The sequence below is a fragment of the Vidua chalybeata genome, chromosome 10 (genome assembly GCF_026979565.1).
Source record: "Vidua chalybeata isolate OUT-0048 chromosome 10, bVidCha1 merged haplotype, whole genome shotgun sequence".
Taxonomy (NCBI): domain Eukaryota; kingdom Metazoa; phylum Chordata; class Aves; order Passeriformes; family Viduidae; genus Vidua; species Vidua chalybeata.
This window is the reverse complement of record NC_071539.1, coordinates 24,830,080-24,851,610: the sequence shown is the minus strand read 5'-3', so window position 1 is coordinate 24,851,610 and position 21,531 is coordinate 24,830,080. Positions and strand designations below refer to the sequence as shown.

At 41.2% G+C, this 21,531-nt stretch overlaps 1 protein-coding gene across 6 annotated transcripts in view; it reads right to left on the bottom strand.

The window, feature by feature from the left end:
- LOC128793205 (glypican-5-like) overlaps nucleotides 1-21,531 on the bottom strand; it is a 434,089-nt gene that overhangs the window by 264,263 nt on the left and 148,295 nt on the right. For all 6 annotated transcript variants that reach the window (XM_053952307.1, XM_053952309.1, XM_053952306.1 and 3 more), the window contains exon 3: nucleotides 13,751-14,445. In XM_053952307.1, the coding sequence (XP_053808282.1) occupies nucleotides 13,751-14,445 (695 nt within the window). The remainder of the gene's footprint in view (nucleotides 1-13,750; nucleotides 14,446-21,531) is intronic.

Sequence of the window (21,531 nt, the reverse complement as noted above, 5' to 3'; positions counted from 1 at the left end):
GAGCTCTGTCCCTCAAACCCTGCAAGGCCACACAGATTTGAAGGCTACAAAATCCAAGCAGATTTTAAAATCTTTGTTTCCCTTCTGCTGTTTGAGTAAGTGTACTTCCTTGGAGAAATTTCCCTCAGAAATTTAAGAAATGTGGGGAGAAAAAAATAGAGCAAAAATGGAAAATAATTTACAGACTTATGGCTCGGCTAAAGAAAATTCAGATGTTCCAAAGCAAAAGTGGCCATGAAGTCTTTGGCAGCAAACCAGTGAGGCACAGACTTTCTTGTTCTGTCCCTAACCTTTCACAAAGCATTTTACAAACAGACAATGTACACAAGGAAAACTGGAACCACTCAGCCCTTGCAATGACAAGCTAATATTTCAAGTCTCACTCACCCATTAGTGCACAAAGTAATGATGGGACAAAGACCACATCTTTGGAGTCTGATGTCAAAAGACGGTATTTACACTACAGAGTACTGTAAAGAAGTGATGAAACATTTTCATGGGTTCACATGCACTGGGAGAAACATGAAAAGACTTTTTAAAGTGTATAATCTCTTATGAATTGGAAATCCTGGGTCACTACATGTAGTATCAAAATAGAACCATGGACTGATTACACATTTTCATAGTTAACTATAATGAACAAGCCATTCTTTTTTACTGTCAGATCATGACAAATGTCACTTCAACTAATCATCATGAAGAATTAAGCTCATATCAAAATACAGAGTCTTCCAATGGAGCAGCTCAAATCCTGCAAGAAGCTGACTTAATCATTCCATCAGGGATGAAGCCCACAGCAGAAAGCATATCCTGGGCAAGCTTAGACAAGGAGAAGTACAGATTATACTTAATGATTAAAGCTTGCAGGGGAATGCATCACATACCTCACAAAAAGCCCAACAAAACACAAAGTGCCTTTTTTTGTAAAACCCATAGGACCAATTAAATGGAGAGGAGCAAAAGAAACTGAACAAAAGCCCTGAAGATGTGCTGCTATGTGGGTGTGAAAGAGGGGGACACACTCCTGTCCCTCCCCAGGTATCAGCAGCAGGGAAGCAAACACCTGAGAAGGTCAGGCTGAGTGCTCTGGAGAACTCACACACAGATCAGTCCAGCCAAGCCCCCTCCAGCATAGGCAAAATATGGCTAAAATCAGCTTGAAATGGTAGGATTAGCCAAGCAGGACAGTCTAAGGGGCAGACAGACAATATTGATGTTGATAGGTCCTCACCAGCATTCCAGACTCTTCAAATACAGGGGGGTGGGGGGGGGGTGTCCATAATTGTTTTTCTAGCTCTTTTCCATGTCTTGTACCTCAATTTCCTACATTCCTTTCCCACTGCTTTGCCTCCATATTCTTCTACATCTCTTTCTCCTGGGTGAGCCCTTTTTTCTTTCCACACAAACAAGATTCTCCCAAAACCACTGCCTGTCTCATTCTAAGTATGAATAGTGTAATTTTTCTCTGTTACCTCAAATCACTGTTTCAGTTCTTTGTGTGTGACTCTCTCCCCTTCTGCCAATGTCCACCAGTTCAGAAACATAAATGAAAAATTCCTGTCACGAATAAAGACATGATGTACAATTCCTTCCCAGACATGATGTACAATTCCTGAGAATTTGCCTTAACTTCTTCATGCAATCTTCTGTTCCCTAAAAGATGTGTTCCTTGAGCCTGAGCCTTTTCTCCCAAAAATTCCCATCTGTGTCACACTCACTCACTAAAATAAGTGGGAAAAGCATGTAATTACAATATAGAGAGCATATAACCAAGGGTAAACTCTATACATCAAGTACAGCAGTGAGTCAAAACAAACTCACTAAGTGAAGTTTTTAACAGAAAGTATTGACAAAGAAAGAAAACAAGGGACAAAGCATGGACATCTCCCTAAAAAGAGCCAATGGACCTTTCAAATATGTGCACTGTGGTAACATATTTTTCTCTCTCTCAAGATTTTTCATAAAGGTAGACAAAGAAAAAGAAAGAGAAAACTATTTCTATTTCTGCTCCTTGTTTTTCTCATGTAAAATGTGCTTAGAGAATTGTTTACCTGGGGTGATTGCTTCATTGGATTCTGGTGAGAACTGTTTGAGCCTGATGGCCAGTCAGATCCACCTGTGTCTAAACTCTCGAGAACAAAATCACAAGTTGTTAGTAGTTAGAGATGATAGTTAAAGAAAGTAAGTATGTAATTTTAGTATCTTCCTTTATATAATACATTAATGTATTATAACATAGTTATAATAAAGAAATCATTCAACCTTCTAAAATAAGAGTCAAACATTTCTTCCCATTAAGTTCACCTACATTTTACAACAGTTCACATCTTTGAGTATTTCCACTGTGATACCATGGGAGCAAACAAGGATCCTCCCTGTAAGGGCACAGTGATGGGCAGAAATGCCCAATGTCCTCTTCCATCTGCCCCTCAATCCTCTTCCTGTACATCCAATTTCCTGCTGCTCCTGCTAGTCCAGTACACCAGGGCCCTGTGCTCATCTTTCAAACTGCACTCCTGATTCACTCCAGCTCCAGAGAACAGAGCACAGACTTGAATGCTTGAAAGAGACAGTCTAGAAATTATTGTATTTTTTTCTCTTTCCCCTATCCTCCATTCCTTATTAATATTTCCTGTAGTAAATGCCTTCTAGAGAGCTCTGCAACAATGAGGCCCACCTCTGGGAAAATGAGGATTCACGTGTTGCCAAGGCTCACAAGCTCATGAGCTATGGGTCTGTAATAGAAGCAACACAATTTCATTAGAGAGGATTAAAAATGTTTTCTGATCTCCCAGAAAACAACTACAGGGGATAGCTCAGAGCAGAGCAGGTTTGCAAAGAAACAGATTAGAGGCACCAATACACACTTCAGGTAAGGAGACAGAGGCTCTCAGCATTGTAAAAAAACAGTTTTGGAAGTTGTGTCAGTGACTTCCAGTAATTCAGGTCTAACACAGCTGTCACAATGTTCAGGCTCTGTCCTGACTTGAAAAATCAGGTATTTTATACCATCTCCAGTTAGTGACATATCAGCCAACACATGCTTGATGTCACAGACAACAAAATTTGTGTATTTTTCTACATAAATGGCAATTTTTTTTCTGAGCAGAGTCCCCTTGAGCTGGTCAGGGCAGACACTTGGCTGCAGAAAACATTTGTCTGCTGCAGGAAGCATTTGTGCAGCCTTAGAAAGGCCACATCTCTCTCTAAGATTCAAGTATTTAAAAGGAAATGCAGGTCTTCTCTAAATGCAGGTATAAGAAGTCAAATAACTACCATTTATAATTCCATTTTCCCTTATATAAACTGTGCCCACTTCTCTGGTTTATATAGACATAGGTGGACTAGAGGAAAACTCGGTGGAGGTTTTGTATAGATGGACTAGAAGAGTAAAATAAAGCTTCACTACTGGAAAAGCACAACAAAATCACCAGGGCCTTTCACCTCATCTGCCACAGAAGGGCACACACCCCATGAGCCACCAGGCTCCCGTTTCCAAGCTGTGCCCCAGGTTCATTCACAATCTGACCATTTCAGCACCATGTGCTGATGCTGCTGCCCTCCCTAGCAGAGCTAGGAAGCATTACAGCATTTCTACTGTAACACCAAATGCTGGTAATGGTGATTTTTTTCCCCAATTTTTCCAATTAATGTTAACCTAACTGAATGATTTACTGGGAAACAGGAGAGGAAAAGGAAAGTTTGTACTCAGCTGGACGAAATATGTCATTTTTCCCAGTGTACAAGACAGAGGTCTTCACAAGAGGCAGACTCTTTTGGGACAGAAGGTGGCAACAGAGCCAAGTGGCTTTTCACTCCAATCCCCTGGCCCATCTACTGTCAGCAGGTTGAAGCCTTGAACTCAAAACAAATGGAAAAACTGAACGTTATCCCCAGGTTCCTGTAAGTGCCTTCAGGGATGCTGTAAGATGAGGACCCCCTCACTCTCCATCTTGCCATGGTACATCCCAAAGCTGCTGTCCCCATGTCTCCAGACCTGGCTCCAGCTCATGCCTGAAGTGTGGCACAATGGGGGGCAGCTAGCACTGGTCACATGAAATATGACAGGTGAGAACACATTTTTATTTTCTTTCACACACTGAATTCACAGACTAATGTCCACAGCTTTACTTTTTTTACTCTTCTAGTTCATCTATACAAAACTACCACTGAGTTTTCCTCCAGTCCACCTATGTCTATATAAACCAGAGAAGTGGGCACAGTTTATATAAGGGAAAATGGAATTATAAATGGTAGTTATTTGACTTCTTATACCTGCATTTAGAGAAGACCTGCATTTCCTTTTAAATACTTGAAGCCTAGAGAGGCGTGGCCTTTCTAAGGCTGCACCAAAAGCTACTTAGGAGCAAAAAAAAAAAAAAAAAAAAGTCAAAGGAATTCAAAGTAAAGAAGAATTATCACAGAATTTCAGCTGGAGATTGAACAGACAATACCCCAAGCTGTTTGTAAAAAAACCTGCAGCACTAAGATTGTTTGGCACTGCAGCCCCTAAAAGGTGAGCGGGGACACGAAATGAAGACCTACAAGTTAACAGATTAGCCCGGCCTCGCTGATAAAAACAGGACTGGAAGTTACTGATAGAAAAAACAGTGCTAAGTTACTTTACAGTTCAGTTTTTATATTCAACAAAATGTAACACGGTTCAAGGTACAATTCAGATGGCTGGTGTTTGTTTGGGGTTTTTGGTCATTTTTCCCCGAAAATCTAAACTATGCTAAATGCAAAATCAATTAAAAGCTTTCTGAACGATCTTAAAAATTAAATCAATCTGGGAACATTTATTGTTTGAATTGGCAAATCCTCTACTGGCAACCAAATGGTTAAAGAAAAAATAAGGGGGGAAAAGCCTTAAAAGACTCAGGAGAATTAGCTGTTGCTAAAACAATTTTATGGTCCTTTCCACTCCAGTGGAGGTAGTTTGTATGGCTGACTGGAATCTATTCAATGCTGTCAAACATCTAACACTCCCATAGCCAGACGCCTCACAATGAATAACAAGCAGCCTCGCTGCCAATATGCTCAAGCTGCATTTTTTTACCAGGGACTGGACCCCAACCCAGCAACACTCCAACTTCATTGTTCCATGCCTTGTTAATTTATAAGACTAAAAATTAACCACAACAAACATAAGTGCCAAAATCCTAAAGCATTGCAGCTACAAAATCCATCATATTTAACAAACCACAATACAGAAAGTCAGCTTCGTAAAAAGAACCTGCACATCTAATTTCTCTTTTGTAGTTTAAATTGATTTCATAATAGAAAATAACATTCAATTTCAGCAGATGACTTCCATAATCTGGGGAGGCTTACAGTAAGTGCATAGAATAAAAAAGAAAGAAGTAGAAACAATGAATAAAGTGTACACAACTCTCGTTGAAACACTGAGCACATCATCTGTCATCCTGAGTATCATCATTTCCATAAATATTATCCCACCCATTGATTGCCTTGCTCAGTGCTGTGCTTCAAGCAAAATCCTGGACTCTTACCATATTTACGTCCTTCATCTTTCAACTCTAATAATGGTGAAGTGCTGACACCAGGCTCATATTCCAGGGAAGATAGAGAGTGCTCAGTGACAGCCCTGGCTCTGGGAAATTACAGCTCTGCTCTCTTGGCAGCTTTATGATTACGGCTCTGACAGGCCTTGTGTTCTGGAGCTCATATCCTGCCTTGGGCACATCCTCCTCTCCTACAGCACCAAACTAAAGTCAAACAGGACACTCACATTTCCATGGAGGTATCCTTGAGCATTTTCAGCTTTGGGGGGGGGGGTGGGGGGAATGAGCACCATTCTTACCATTTTTATAACAGCTGATGACTCTGGGGTTTACTTTTAATTGTACTTGCTGCCAGAGTTCCCAGGATCTAATTCTCCAGGAACCATAAGGTGGTGCTGAAAAATTCCAGAGCCTGGGTTTGTTAAACAAAGTGAAGCAAAGCAGCTGTTTTAAGAAAAAGTGGCCATATCACACCAATACACAGCCCTGAGAAAAATTAAACCCAAGTCCACAGCAGAACTCATGAGCTCATTCTTATTAAATAAAAATTGCTGCTGCCACTTTCAGAGCTGAACTGGTTACCCACATTAAAAAAGACACAGCTTTGAAGGTGTGAAGAAAAGCAGTGGGCTGTGACTATCAGTGTGTGCACAAGTGCTTGTGGATGCTTGTGTTGGTCTTGACAGCACTGAACATCACAGAGGGACAGGCTGAGCAGCCCTGCAGTGGTCAGGGACACTTGCTCCATCAGCCATGCACTTTTAAGGATGTATTAAGAAGTAGCATCAATGAGGTATCATTGTTTTTAAGCCTAAAGAAAACAACAATGAAGTAAAAAATGTAAAGTTCAGGGATTTATTGCCACTGAATTATTTTACCTAAATACAGGTAGTATCCATAATACAAAGTGAAGTCTCTTTCTTAAAAATGCATTTTTTACAGCACTGTTTAGGCCTCTTGCTCTGAAAGCAGGCTACTATTTCTTTCTACTTATCATTAACCTGCTGTCCTTACTCTCTACATCTGGCCCTACAGCATTCACTAGCACATGCAATGGAGAACTACCCAAATTATGCACAGTTTCATCTGGTTTGAAGCAGCATGCATTCACATCTCCAGAAAACACTCACCTAACAGCATTTCTGGGACCCCACAAACACACACAAATACCTGACACATTTTCAAAAACACTTTGGCAATAAAATTAAGCCAAATAAATGTACTTTGATTGTAAACAGGAAAAACAGTCACAAAAACACAAATAGTCCCAAAACCTTAACCACAAATGATTAATCACAAATAAAGCTGGTCGCAGACCAAAAGCAGGTTAAAAGCTACATCCATCAATTCCACTGATATCAATGTTTAACATAAGCCTTTTAGGTTACATACTTACACAAAATCCAAGATTTAGGGAATGAAAAGTAGAATACTGCTCCAGCAGGCAGAAAATAGCTTTTTGTCTTACTACAGACTAATGAGTCATTAACAGTGTGCTTAAGCACTATCAGCAAGTCAGCAGCCAGTTGGGAGGCAAGATGGGCCTTGTGAAGGAAGCCTTTGGGGATGAAGAGACACATCCATGCAAATGCATCATCACTCCTGCAAGAGCAACTGAAGGTTGCACAATTTATGTCAAATCAAATTCTTAGCCACATGTTTAGTCAAACAACATGACAGCTGGATAACACCCAGCAAATATTCTCAGAACTAATGCAATTGTAATTACGCCGTGCTTCTTTATTCCTGCTCCACTTGATAATAGATTTTTGGAAATATGTATTTCAATTTAACCTACTCCATTTTGACATAAATACTTCATTTCAAGCAGTTCCACCATTACAGATGAGATGATCCTTACCACCAGGAAATCAGGCTACTCTGTGGTGTCAAACACCTGCATGGAAGAGAACTGTCATTACCCAACGGGGGCCAGAAAGCTCCTTGTAACCCCCCAGGGAGCTGTTCAAGGCTACATGAGATCTAATTCTCCAGAGGACTTCTGTAACAGATGGAAATATGGCAAATGCATTAAACAATTTAGATTATTATTTCCAGAAATACTTCTACAGTACTTAAGTGTCAAAATGCTTTTAAATCAAGCAAATTGCACGTGGCAAGACTTACAAAGCTGACTACAAGAATCAGATGCTTACACTCCATGAAATTCAGTTGATTCCAGACATATAGCTCCACTGCTTTTTAAAAATTCACCCATGACTGACCATAAGATGAAAACAGTATCTTAATGAGTATAAAGCCCAAAAGAAATAAACCAAAAATTTAATGCTGACTTGTTTTTGCATGTTTTTCACCATGGTGAAAGCCACCCTCTTCTCCTTCCCACAGGAACAGGTCATTGCAGGGTGTGCCCTTGGGGCAATTCCCCTGTTTTTCAAAAGGTCTCCTCCTGCCCCGGGATTCACAAAGGATTTGAACCTGATGTACATTCACATAACCTGAGTTCATGAGAACCAAATATGAAAGGACTGCAAGAAGTGCAGGGCTGCTTGGAGAACTTTAACAGAAACCCCACCACAGGTGATGGCTCCTCCAGTTTCTGTTTTCAGGGGAGGTTTCCTGCTAAGTGCTTAGAAAAAGCAAAATGTCATTTAAGTAACATAACTTTCCTGTCCTTTTTTACGGTTGTTTTCTGCAATCTAACCACAAGGAATTCAATATACTGCTTTAACCTCTGCTAAGTACAGTTTTTATACTTATTGACAGCTGGTGTTGATCATTTGAATTTGAAAACTTGCAGGAAGGAAGCACCTGAGTTCAGCCCTGAGTGTTCTCCAAAGTCTCCAGGAGTGTTTTATGATACCATTCAATGTCATTAATCAAGTAGTTCATTACTGGCTGGCAGAAACTCTTTGTTGCTCTGAACTCACTCAGCACAAAGTTATTTTGTTCATAGTACTGCCACTTCCTTTTCAAATTTGTAAGGTTACTGTGCATCAACCTCCCGCTGCTGCAAATTTGGCACTCTTTTCTCTAAGCTTTTCTTTCCCTAAAGGTGACCATTTAACAGATCTTGGGTCTTTTTTGTTTATTTCAGCATTCCTCATAATTTAAGACACTTGAGTTATTTTCTGTAAGCCTTCCAGACACTGTTTTATTTTTACCAGAAAATTTATAGTAATATTTTATGTTTGTTTTCCCCAAAGGCCCCTCCCCTGTAAGTTCTGGCTCAAGGCCACTGCAGTAACACAGGCATTCCAGGATACCCCAAGTATGCTTTTCCACAGGCAGATGCCCCCTTCTATCCTTAAACTGAATCTAGAAGATATCTACATAGTTTGCTTGCTCAGTGCAAAGGTCCTATAGCTGCTTCTCAGCAGGGATCATCTGTTTTGGTTAAATGCAACATTTAAACCCACTGATGGGAGGAGATTGAGAGATTGATCAACCACAACCAGCCACCAAGAACAACCATCTATCTACATGTATTTTCTGTTTGGGTGTGGTTTTTTTTTTTGGTGGTTTTTTTTTTTTTTTTTTTTTTTTTTTTTTACTCCCCTAAACTCTAATTTGCTGTTAATTCTGTGTAATTTGCCTCCCAGGTCCCAGTGACATCCCCAACTGCAAAGGGCCACAGCAGAAGTGGCTGGACAGGCATGGAAAGCCCAACTCCTTTGTCTGGATTTTCTTTGTCAGCAAGGACATCAGACCTTGCTAGAAGCTTTCACCTTCTCATGCCTTCCTTGCATTTCTTCTGAGCCATGTGAACTTTTAAGAAACAACACTCAAATAATCTGCCAAAAATAGGCATCAGAGAGTCTCCTTCATTACAACCTGAAACCAGACCCTTTAAAATACAAATGGTATTTAGTGGATCTTTTCTCAATATTACCCATCTTTCTCCTTGATGTCTTCACAATTCATAGAAAGGTTGTCATTGATTTTGATCACAATCGCTATCTCTGTGCTTCCTGACACTCCTGCAATTCCATGAATCTTGCATCTTAAACATCCCTCCCCTCCTGTGTTTTTCCTGCCTCTATCTGCTCCTCTTCCCAAAGTTTATTCTTCTATCACTTTTTAATATCACTGTTATCACATTAATTGGTGAGCTTGTCTCCAAGAAATTAACTGCCTCCAGGCACATCTTTCTGCTTTCTCCTAGTGCTTAATCTCTGATCATATCTCGTTTTTATAATCTCTATCAAGCCTTTTATTAGCTTTTGCTTTTATTACTCCTAAAATCACAAAACACAATATGCTGGACTTTGCTGTTGCCTAACGGTTATCCACTGTAAAAACACCAGGTCTGTGGCTTTTTTACATTCTCCTCATTTAATGCTTTCTCAGCCATTATAACATTAGCAAGAAGATAAATACTTTATGCTTATGAGCTCCTTGCTGCAAGAACACAGAGAAACACGTGCCTTCCCACATTCCAAATATTCTGCTAGCACACATCCCTTTGCATTTCCCACCGTGTGGGCAAGCAGGCAAAGGGATTCTGCTCCAGAGACAAGAGGGGGAAACCTCTGGAACCATGAACTGGCACAGCTAAAGGAAATCTGCGCCTGGGCAGGCAGCAACTCACGAGTGCCCACTGGTCCAGCAGGAAACCCATCCCCCAGATCACGGGTGCCTGGCAGAAGCAGCAATGCCACTGTGGGGGCCTCACTGAAGGCCCAAAGTGAAGCACTCAGACCTGGAGTTGGGGGAACCGGTCAGATTCCAGCCATTTCTGATCCAACAGAAATCTTCATTCTGTTTCCAGCACCCATCCCCACACGCAGCCTGCTGGAGCAGGACTGCACGTCCCCGCTGGCCCTACGCGAGCCATGGGAACAGCTCAGTGGGATTTGGCTCCAGGAGCGTGGGCAGTGCTTGTTACCCCACCTGCTGACACGCCTGCCTCAAGTGCCAGCACCACAGAACTTCAGAACTGCCTCGCCTCCTGCTCCTCTCTGTATTTCAGCTGAGAGTGGTTTATTTTCACTCAGAATAAAAAATAAAATTAACATCAGGAACGATGCATAAGTACAGAGTTTGTACAGCAATACAGTAACTGAGCACACGAAAAAGGGGAACAGCTTTAAAACACAAAGGCAGAAAAAGAAATAAAGAGGAAAATGCTAAGGACGGGTAAACCGAGTGGGTGTGTGTAGCTGGCACCAGGAGGCAGCCAGGGCTCCTAGCAGGAGGAAGGACAATTAGATTGAGCAGATGAAAGCAATGATGATGATTGCTGGTGCTGCAGACCCAGGCTGGCCTGCATTAGGCTAAGTAAGCTGGATGCAAGCCAGCATCATTGAACAAATGGCATGGCACATCCCCAGCAATCTGAGGAGAGATTACCAATATCTTAAAGGTGACCTTTCACACTTGCTATCCCAGCAAATCAGGCAATTCTCTTGGCTGTAATGGACAGGATCAGTAGAGGCCACTCTCCTGAAGTTATGTGTGCCTCATACAAATAGGATTTTTAGGTTTAGATTTAATATCAATTGACTGCACCTCATTTGAGCAAAGTATCCTAAATGGTTTATTGGTTTATTTCAGCCCTTCCCCATTTTAAAGAAAACAACTTTCCATTATTCATTATCATCCAGGCAGGCAACAAGAGAAAAAAAGAACCCTAATTTTTAGCTATATTCTCTATTAAAAATGTAAAATGTTTCCTAAAAGGGCAGGCGCATTAATTAAGGCTGCCTCGGGATAAATTAAGATTACTAGGAATGCTCTGCTTTTCTGAATGAGTTTTCCATTATAATCAAATTAAACCAATTACTGCATTTGTAATAGAAACTACCTGAGCTGAACATTTCCACTTTTGCAGAAGCTGGAGAGTAAAGTTCACAAGCAAAAAAAGGTCTCCAAACACTTAGGGAAGGAAAAGAGAACATATCTTTTCTGAGGAAAATAAAGAATCCCGTAAGTAAAACCAACAGTAAAACACTGGGTACAAATCAAATGGCCCCAGTGTAACTGAGAATCACAGCCTGGATTCCCAGAAGCCATCTCCATCAGGAAATCCTGAACCTGAGCATTGAACTCCCTTCCACTTCTTCAGAGGAGAAAATAAAGCTTAATTAGGCTCAATTTTCTAAATAATGGTTATCCTCTGTAACTAATCAGGAAAATTTTAAACCAGGATCAGATGAATGCTTGTTCAAATAGTGAAACATGCTCTGTCTTCTAAATATCATCTTACTCTGCAGGCAACTGAAAGGATCGAGGGCAATACACGCCGAGGCATAGCTTTTATTTTCAAACGTCCTTTGCCATCCTACTGAGCAGCCCCTAGAACAACACACAACACCACCTTCTTCTGCACATGGAGGTTCTGCCAGTGACAGAAAGCAAAGATAACTTCAAGGAAAAAAGAATTAATGGAATTTCAAACATAACAGCATTTTCTGAACTTGTTCCAAATGGAAGAAGGCAAATGCTTAAAGGTATTGCTAGGGAACTAAGAAGGCCCCAAATAAAATTATTTGAATAATCTTTAAAGAGAATCCAGAGCCTGAAAGACACCTCAGAGAGAATTCTACTTCCAAATCACCTAAAAGCAATACACTCATTGAGTTCATCCATAATTATCCAATATTCACCTGGATCATGAATTTTACCCCTCAGTAAGCTAAGCAAGAGCATTTTAATTATGAGGCTGATAAAGGCAGTGCAGAGTTATGTTTTAGTATTCTGTCCATGAAATCAGCAATGAAGCTCTACAATGGTTTTAGAGGTATTCATTTATAGTCAGATAAAACCAATATATAGTAATAGTGTACTTTGATTTCTGGTTCCCTTTTAGACTCATTTAAAACAACTTATGGGTGAAAATAGGGGCAGATGCAGGAACATTTTACATGATATGTTCTAAGTTTAACACTCTTCCATGGGCAACATTGTGACACCACCAACCAGACTTCAGCACAATGCAGACCTGCAGCACATGCAGGCTCCAGTGCCCACCATCCTACTCAAGAACCTGGATAAATTTCTCAGAGGTTTTTCCATGTTCATCTTTGACTTTCAGATAAACTAGCAAGTTTGCCATTCATAAAAAGGAAAGGAAAACTGAGGCATTATGAACTGAGTTTTAATTAAAACACCAAGTGAAATTCTATCAGATTACAACAAGTGGTTGGGTTTTTTATAATTTATGTATTATACTGACTCTAGGTATGGCTCTGTCAGGTGTTCTACAGTGAAGGGAGCTGCAATATTAGGGATTTTGGAAGGCTGCAAACACAGAAGCATTCTTCTCCTATTAATAAACCTTCCTTTGTTTAGAATAGACTCTGCCACAGCTTCTTTCTGTGGAACCTCTAGACTACCTTCTCTCTTACACAATGTGGTGAGCAAAGTTCTACACAGAAATTATATATTTAAATTTGTGCATTTCCAAGAATTCCAAGAACTCCTTTACTTTAAAGACAGGCAGATCTACCTGCATTTTTTAGATTAGTCTTTATACCCTACTTAAAGCCACACTGCTACATTTTTTTCCACTGACAGTTGTATTAACTTTATACAGACGTAGTCAGCTGCATCATCAGTCACTGCAGTAATTTCTACCCTAATCTCCAACACCTTGAGAGAACACCTGCCAGTCATATGCTGCTATTATTATTTATGTGACAGTTCTACCATCCTAGTTCTTTCCCCTTAATCTGCACCACCCACAAAGCTGTTTCAAATTCAAGTGCGTTTTTATCCTTTACTTAGGTAAATGCTGCCAAATAAGTTTGGACTTTTTCATGCTCTTTTCCCACCTTCTGTATGAGAGGTGTACTTATTACAGACCTGTAGTACCTTCCTGGTGTCTCAGTCAACACAAACATAAAGGGACTGTAAAATTGTGAAAGTCAATTAATTCCTTTGCCTTTATTTAAAAGCTCACTTTTCTAGGCCCTTATACCAAATCCTGTGGGATGTCCCCACATGCTACAACTACATACCAGGATAACCCTTGATTGCTATCTAGTATCATACACCCCAAATTTTTGTTTAGAGAACTGTGCAGACAAGGCAGAGGTCTCCGCTTTACTTGGTTCCTTCTAAAGAAACAAATCCCCCCCTTTCATTTCAAAGCAGACTCTACTGAACCCCACCAGAATTGTCTGTAAAGTCTGCATGGATTATTAGACACAGATCTAGTTAAAGACTAAAAACTGCTGCAAAGACAACACCAACTTCAAATGTTTATCCGCCGAAGGAGGAAATTGATGAACAGGAGTAACAAATAATTAGGGAGCACTTACTGTGGCAGAGAGCTGTGGTCCGTTCAGCTGTGCGTGCAGGATGGCCTCGTTGATGGAGCTCCAGATCCCCGACAGGGCAATTTCCAGCTCGTGCGAGGCAGCCATTTCGTTAGTCAGATATTCCAGCGTGGAGATGAACTCCCTCCACTGTGCATCCAGCTCTGACACACTGGCCAGGCAGCCCCTCATGACATTGAGGCAATATCCCACGCAGGGCCTGATGAGCGTCAGGCCCTGGCAGTGCGGGCAGTACTGCATCTTCACCAGGGCCCTGCTGCACTCCTTGCTCAGAGCGGCGTGCTCCGTGCTGTTTATCACCTCAATGCCCAGGCTCAGGGCCTGGCTCAGCATCCTGCTGGCCCAAAGAGATTTTGACAGCTCTGTAACCATGTTTTTAGAATAGTGTCCAAAAGGATTTATGTCTTGCCTTGTAAGCCGCAGACACTCTGTATAGTCCTCTGACAGATCTGTAATTCCTGGGTTTATTAGCCGGCTGTACACCAGAGGAAAGAGACTGTCAAAGAACCGCAGAACTGCACTTTCCACTGTGGTCTCTGCGCCCAGAATGTAGAGAGAGATGTCTGTAAAAAGCTCCTTAACAGGCTCTGCTGCTTCTTTTGCCATAGGTCTGTAAGCTGTCTCAAACAGGGAACTTGTGCGGTTTTCAGCAAAGCGAAGCAAAGACTCAAAGGCCTCTAAAAAGGGGGCAGGGGAGAGAAAGAACTAGAGGTTAATGGCAGGCACCTGAAATCTTGGTCACAGGACTAACACTGTCCTGAACAGGAACATCAATAGTTACATGAAATCTGCAATATCAGTGCAATAACAGGTAATACAGCTTTCAGCAGTAATGTGATTAAAGGGATCCCCAAGTATTGCCTGTGCATAATGAAGGCAACACGTAATTGTTTCTCTTAAAAAAAAAGATGAATCTGTTCTCACTAGCCAGACCCTGATCCACCAAGGACTTGCACAGATTCCAGGCCAGGGCTGGAGTGCAGTCCACGGCTGTGTAAGGTGGTTTTTAGAACTCACACTGCATTTAGGCAGCTCAGATGGGTACAATTCCAAAGCATCCCTCAGCTCAACTGTGAGGCAACTGAAAACACACAGAAGTTTTGTTTCACAGTGCTTGAATATGTGGCTGAAAGGCACTTCTTGCAAAGTACAACCCCAACATGAAGGAAAAGAATCATGCTGTGTGAATAAATTCTCTCCACATTAACACTGGCCATTTATGGACACCAGCCAGTGCTTACAGGGGAGGATTTGACATCACGTCCACTATGACCCAAAACCAAAGTGAAATAAACAAATCAGGAAAACACTATCTCCTTTAATTACAGCATTTCTGAGTGGCCTAAGAAAAAATAGTACTTACAATTTCCACATTTCACACATTTCAAATGGCACATGGTAAGTATTATACACCCAAACCACTGACTAGGGTGCTAGAATTCATGGACAGGGCAAGGAAGGGATCAGTTTTCCAGATTATTTTTAATGACACAGAAGACAGTAATCCAAACCTTTCCCACTGCTTTCTTTGGAAGCTCTCCAACAAAAAGCCTCTGACTTAAATCATTCTTACACTCCTCTGGGTGGCAAGCAGCTCCAGTCGGGGCAGGAGATCTGTCACTCCATACCTCCCAAGGCCTGGCCAGATAATGGGGTTTTGGTCTAATCCTCCTCTCCATTCATGGGAACATCCCTGTGCTCTGCAGCAGAGCCCCAAGTGGCCCAGAGATCAGCCCCACAAAGAGCAGACACAACGCACAGCTCCAGATTAGCACACACGGGCAAGGTTCTGCAGCAAAGCCTGCACTGTGCTGTCCCCAGGACAGCTCCCTGGGCAGCTGACTCGCCTGCTGTGATAAGCATTACAGCCCTTTTTAGCACAAAGTGTACTTTAACTACACAGATAATACAGCACAGCTCACTGGACATTCAGCAGCAGCATTTTGCTGCAGAAAAATCAATTCAGCACTCACACTGCTATTACAGCAACTAATACCTTGGAAGTGCTTATAAAATCCTGGAAATTAAGAAACCAGATACACTCGAGTTGAAAAAGATGAAAGTACTTTCTTGGCAGAGAAACACCTTGCCAAGTTTCAGACTGAAGCAGAGCTGACAACAATTCTGCAAGTTGGATACAGGATAGAAATCTTGACACAATCTAAATTGTGGTTTGTTCTGTGCTACTCACAGTGTTAAAAGAGGTTTTTGTTTGCCACATCACCTCAATGTGTTAATTCCTAAAGGAAACCCAAACACTGTTTTTATCATAGTAAAAACTCAATAGAAATATTACATAAAACCAGGTGTTTAAGTTTCCTCCCTATGCATGGTCCCTTACAGATATTCAGCTTATCATTAAATTATGGGAGCAGGGACTGTTTTCTACAATGCCACCAGTCTTACACTCTTCCCTTATCGTCCATATCCATAAAGGCAGAACTGCAGGCATCACTTTCCTTACCTGAAAACTAAATTAAATTCATTTATCAATGTGCTAGTCTTGTTATTTTCCCAAGAAAATAAAAGCCCCAGTGAAACATATGAGCAAAACATCCATTGGCAGCATACATCCCAAAAAAGGAAATTTCAGCAGATTCCTGGGATACTAAGTTGCAGGCTAGAAACCATGTAGCATTTTATTTTCAAACCTCTTAACTGTGAAATTCTGCATTCTATTAAATAAAATTCTGCATTATTCTGAGACAAGTGTGAAATCATTATATGTAATAATGACATTTATTTTTCATGGCGTAAGGGAAAAATTGTGATGGCAAATAGCTTCATTCCTCCTGCAAGACAAGCCCTCACAGCCAAAACATGGCACAAAAATACTGCTTGGGATAATAGATGTGCTGCAAACCCCTGTAAGGCATCATGTGCTTCCTTCTAACCACTGGTCAGACACAAAATGTGACTCGTGCCTGAGGGCAATTACATTGCAAAAGGAAATATGCAGGTCCTTTTCTATTTTTAAGGCATTAGGAGATGTTTGAGACAATCAAATTACCGTTCTTAGGCCTTTAAATCAGAAATTATTTAAAGGGGCTTCATGCAGTCAAATGATATGGCAACAATGGACAGCTTGAGTTGTGGCTGTACAGGGCAGGAGCTGCTGAGGTGATTAATTATGTGCTTTTTAGTGCACTTTGTGTGGTACTTTCTACAAAGTTTCTAAACTCCAAGGAAGGTTTACCACTATCTGCAAGACCAGCTTCTCATCTATGCCATCAAATACAGCAAACTTCAGATCGTTATGAACTCATAAAAAGCTGAATTCTAAGCCTAAAGATACACTGGGAGAATTATTTGATCATTTTTCACCGCCTTTGGCTTCAACACAACCCTACCAGCAGCATGGAATATATTGCAAATATATCAATTCTGAACAGAAATAAGCCTTATCTGAGATAATCCAACATTTGATGAAAATATCAGATTTGGAAGTTTTTTGTCTTCCACTTGTATGAAAACAAATAGGAAGGTGGAGAGCAAGGTTTGCTCCCATGCTGCTGAGAAATCCCTTTTTGGTTTAAGACTACAGGAAAAGTGAAACAACAGTTAGTTTTGAATTTTGAACGCCCACACTGGTGACTCCTTAATGAAAGTCAGGCAGCATCACCTTCTACGGGGAGAATTTTTTTCAAACCATGTGCTCACCAAACACTTGACTCCCAGCATTGATGTGCCTGGACAGTCCAAAACACTGATCAACCACAGCTCACCTCTGGAACTTCCCATCTGTCCTGCTGGGGCTATGGAATGACCTGTCGGGACAAGCCCAGCTCTGCCAAGATCCACAGTGGATTTGCTGCTCCAGTGACAGCACCACCCTGCCGGGCCACGCAGCTAAATTTTTTAGATTGGTCTTTATACCCTACTTAAAGCCACACTGCTACATTTTTTCACACTGACAGTTGTGTTAACTTCATACGACGTAGTCAGCTGCATCATCAGTCACTGCAGTAATTTCTACCCTAATCTCCAACACCTTGAGAGAACACCTGCCAGTCATATGCTGCTATTATTATTTATGTGACAGTTCTACCATCAAATGTGCTGGGCCTGCAGCCTGCCCCAGCCCTCACATGCACTCAAACTGGATTATGCTCAGTCTGACACACACACATGAAGCGTGGAACAGAACTCCCCAGCTAGTTAAAGTCAGAAAGTGGTGTGTTTATTGACATTGGGCACAAATAATTTGGAATTATTTCCCAAAGACAGGTGCAAAATATCACAGGCTCCTGCTCTCTATTTATCTAAAAAGTCTTATACATCCATCTAATTCCCAAAATGCCTAATACATATTCATTACCTAACCCCGCCTACCCCCATTTCATATTAAAATGTATTTAAATGAGTCTGAAGTTCCTTTCACACCCACACAGTCTCCTGATTGAACTGGGGTAGAGGGTTCTGAAATGGGTCAATGGGCTCTGAAATTGGACAGTGGGCTCTGAAATGGGACAGTGGGCTCTGAAATGGGACAGTGGTCTGCTGAGGTCAAAGTGACCCTTTACTTTTGCCTTGTTGGCAGGCTTTGGACCCCTTGGCTATAGCTCAAGTTTCAGGGCCCAGGTGCAGGCCATGGTCCTTTTTTTCACAATTAAATCTTCATCACATCCTGCTTCTTTAAATAGAGTAAAGACAGGCAGGTAATATATTACCCTAGCTTTAACTACTTTATCTGCTAATAATTAGCTATCCCTTATTATTTCTACACTTCTTGCTATACTCTTAATTGTTTCTATCCTCCCTAACTAAATCTAGCTAAACTTTTAACTCTTTCCGCTTCTTCAAACCCTTTATTCACACACAGACGGACAACCACTGCTTTGCAGGTGCAGCATTAGTGCTCGTTCATCCCAAGCATGGCACAGTTCGGTTTGGAGCAAGAGCTCCCTTCTGACAGATACACATCCACCCTCATACAGAGGACACTTCCCTTCTCTTCAGCCAGCAGCTACATCTCAAATTCTTCATGCAATGAGAATCACAAAGCTTCCTGCCTTATCTCACAGCACCTTTTGCACTGCAACACCACTGACTTCTTCAGTAGGATTTAATCCTGCTTTAAATCCACTGCATGTCACAAAATGCTGCAAGAATGGAAGTGTTTCTGCTAAAGAATAGTGCTACAGGGAGAAACTAATGTAGGAGGAATGTGTCAATCTGCTCAGGGACGGCGTACCGGCATTCTCCAAATATCTCCCCTATTTTCCCACCACCTGGGGGTCTCTTTGGGGAAAACCAGGTAGATATTAAGTTTCTCATGTCACATAAACACCACATTCACCACCTTGCATGATCTCCTTTCAGCAGGAATGGCTGCTTGAGTTTTTTTAACTGCTGTCACCTTTGTTTTAGTCTAATCGAGTGCAACAGCTCTCCAAGTTTGTGTCCAGGCCAGCACCTCTTCTCCTGCAGCCTTATCCTCCAGACAAGAAGCAAAGATGCAGAAGTACCATGCATCTATTTGCCACACTTTCGGCAACAAAAATCTTTCCGGGCGTGTTTATTTTGTTAGGCTCTGAGACAAACAGCAACACAAGCTCAAGGAACGATGTGAGCAGAGGATTCAGTGAAGTGCACAGAGCTGGTGTCAGAGCCTGCATTCAGTGTTGTCTTCATCTAATGAGCCCTGGATTTCTTACAGTGCATGGAAGGCAGCAGATGTGGTCTCAGGGAACACACAGATAGGAGCTTTCCAAGAAAATCTGGACTGACATATGATAGCCATGCTTAGAGCAGGTTCATTTGCTTTCCTCACTCCTGCAAGACCTTCACAAACTATTTAGATCCTTATTCTGTAAGCAGATGTGGGGTTCAGATGGAGACCATTAGGCAAGGTTAAGCAACTTCCAACTTGCTGGATTATGATTTAGCCCAAACCTACATTCTTTTCTTTCTAGAGATCCAACACGGGAATATTAGCATGGAAAGGATTTCACCAAAACAAAGGCAACCTAAACACCAGATACCTCTGCTCACAGAGGATTATTTCTGCCCCAGAGTAGCTGAGGCTAAGATATTAATGCCTGAACTCCCTTGTCTTCAAAAACCAGAGTCCTAACACTCACTGCAAACCATGACATGCCTGTGTGAAAGGGAAGCTCCTGCCACAGAAGCTGGCACCTTGCCCACAGAACTGCCCAGGTAAGACCATTCTACTAAAGCAGCAGCTCTCCAAGGAATCAGTGATTCCCTGCACTCTGCAGTAACTCACTGCCTGCTGGACTTCCATTTAAAAAATCCACAAACTCCTTAAAAAAAGAAAAAAAGAAACAGTTATATTATAAACATCACAAAAATATTTAACAATGTTCAAACCCCAAAACTATCTATATAGAACCTATACAGAAATAACATCTGTGTACATTTTAGATTTTGACTGTAATCAAGAAAGAAGAATGACAAATTTAAGTAGCTCCATTATTTGTCTGGTCTCTCAGGACCACACTAATATTTGGCTCATTTCCTTTCAACATCTTGCATCTATTACAGAGCTCCAGAATGAATGAAAGCTACACTTGGTTGAACAATGGCTTCCTTTTCATGTTTTCATGTCCATTAAGATTTCTGCATCTTTACAGCTTGCCAAAATAAAGAACAACATATTAATATTTTACAGCAGTAGAATTTAAGTACAAACTTTTTGCAATGTGCTACAGGGAGAACAATGTACAAAGCAGAAAAGTCACACCCAGACATACATCTACATGGCGCACAAATAATAAAATTCATCGCTCTGCTTTTTGGGTGTACGTTGATTTCTAAACATGTTTAAAAGAATATGAGCAGAGGGTGCTTAAAAACCATCATTAAACAAGATGAACAAGTGGTTCGGTTTGGGTTTTTCTCAGATTACTTTAAAAAGGGATGTAAATGCAAAGGAAATTTTATCACGTTTGCAAAGACAGAACTCAAAATTCATTCATTCATTCATTCATCCATTCACTCATTCATTTAACTGCTTTTGTAAACAACTTCATGTAACTTTCAGCTTAATTTCAATTCTGTGACATTTTGCTAGGAGCAAAATTTCCAAGCATTCAAAATTTCCTACTTATCTTTCTTATTTATCCCCCTGCAGAACACAGAGCCAAAGCTCTTTATTGATACCCTACTTTCCCATGTGCCTTACTGGTTTTAGAACGGCAGTCTTCCTACACATAAACACAGTTGCTCCTGATGAAGCTGATAAGAAATAACATGTTAATAAACATGACTAACGAGAGAATGATGTCTACCACATCCTAACTGACACATCACCAGCATTTGCAGTAAACACAGCAACCTTGCTCCAAAACCATTCTGGGCCAGAGGAAACCCTGGAAGTGCTGAGAATCTGGGCCAACCAGAAGCATCTCTTGCTTCCTACTCACCTCCTGTAGCTGCTTTTAACAAGGCAGGGCCAAAACAGTTTCAGAAGTAAGCAAGCAAAGTCAAATTTGGCAAGAGGGAGGAAAAGAGAAGTTTGAATTTACTCAGCTTGACAGTCTTTAGAGTTCATCAGTCCTTCACAATATAGACTAGATGGAAACAAAGCAGCTTTCCATTACTGTGCATAGGGGCGAGGTCTTTATTTAACAGCCTCCCGTGAGCTTGTCTACATTGACAACATCAGATAAATACCCTGTTGTGTAGCTGTTGTAGAAACTTCTGCCCAAGCTGGAAAGAAGCCTATGCCTCCTTCTCTGTTCACACCCAACAGCTATGGACACTGCTCATTAATCAGAAATCAATGAAGAGAATTATTT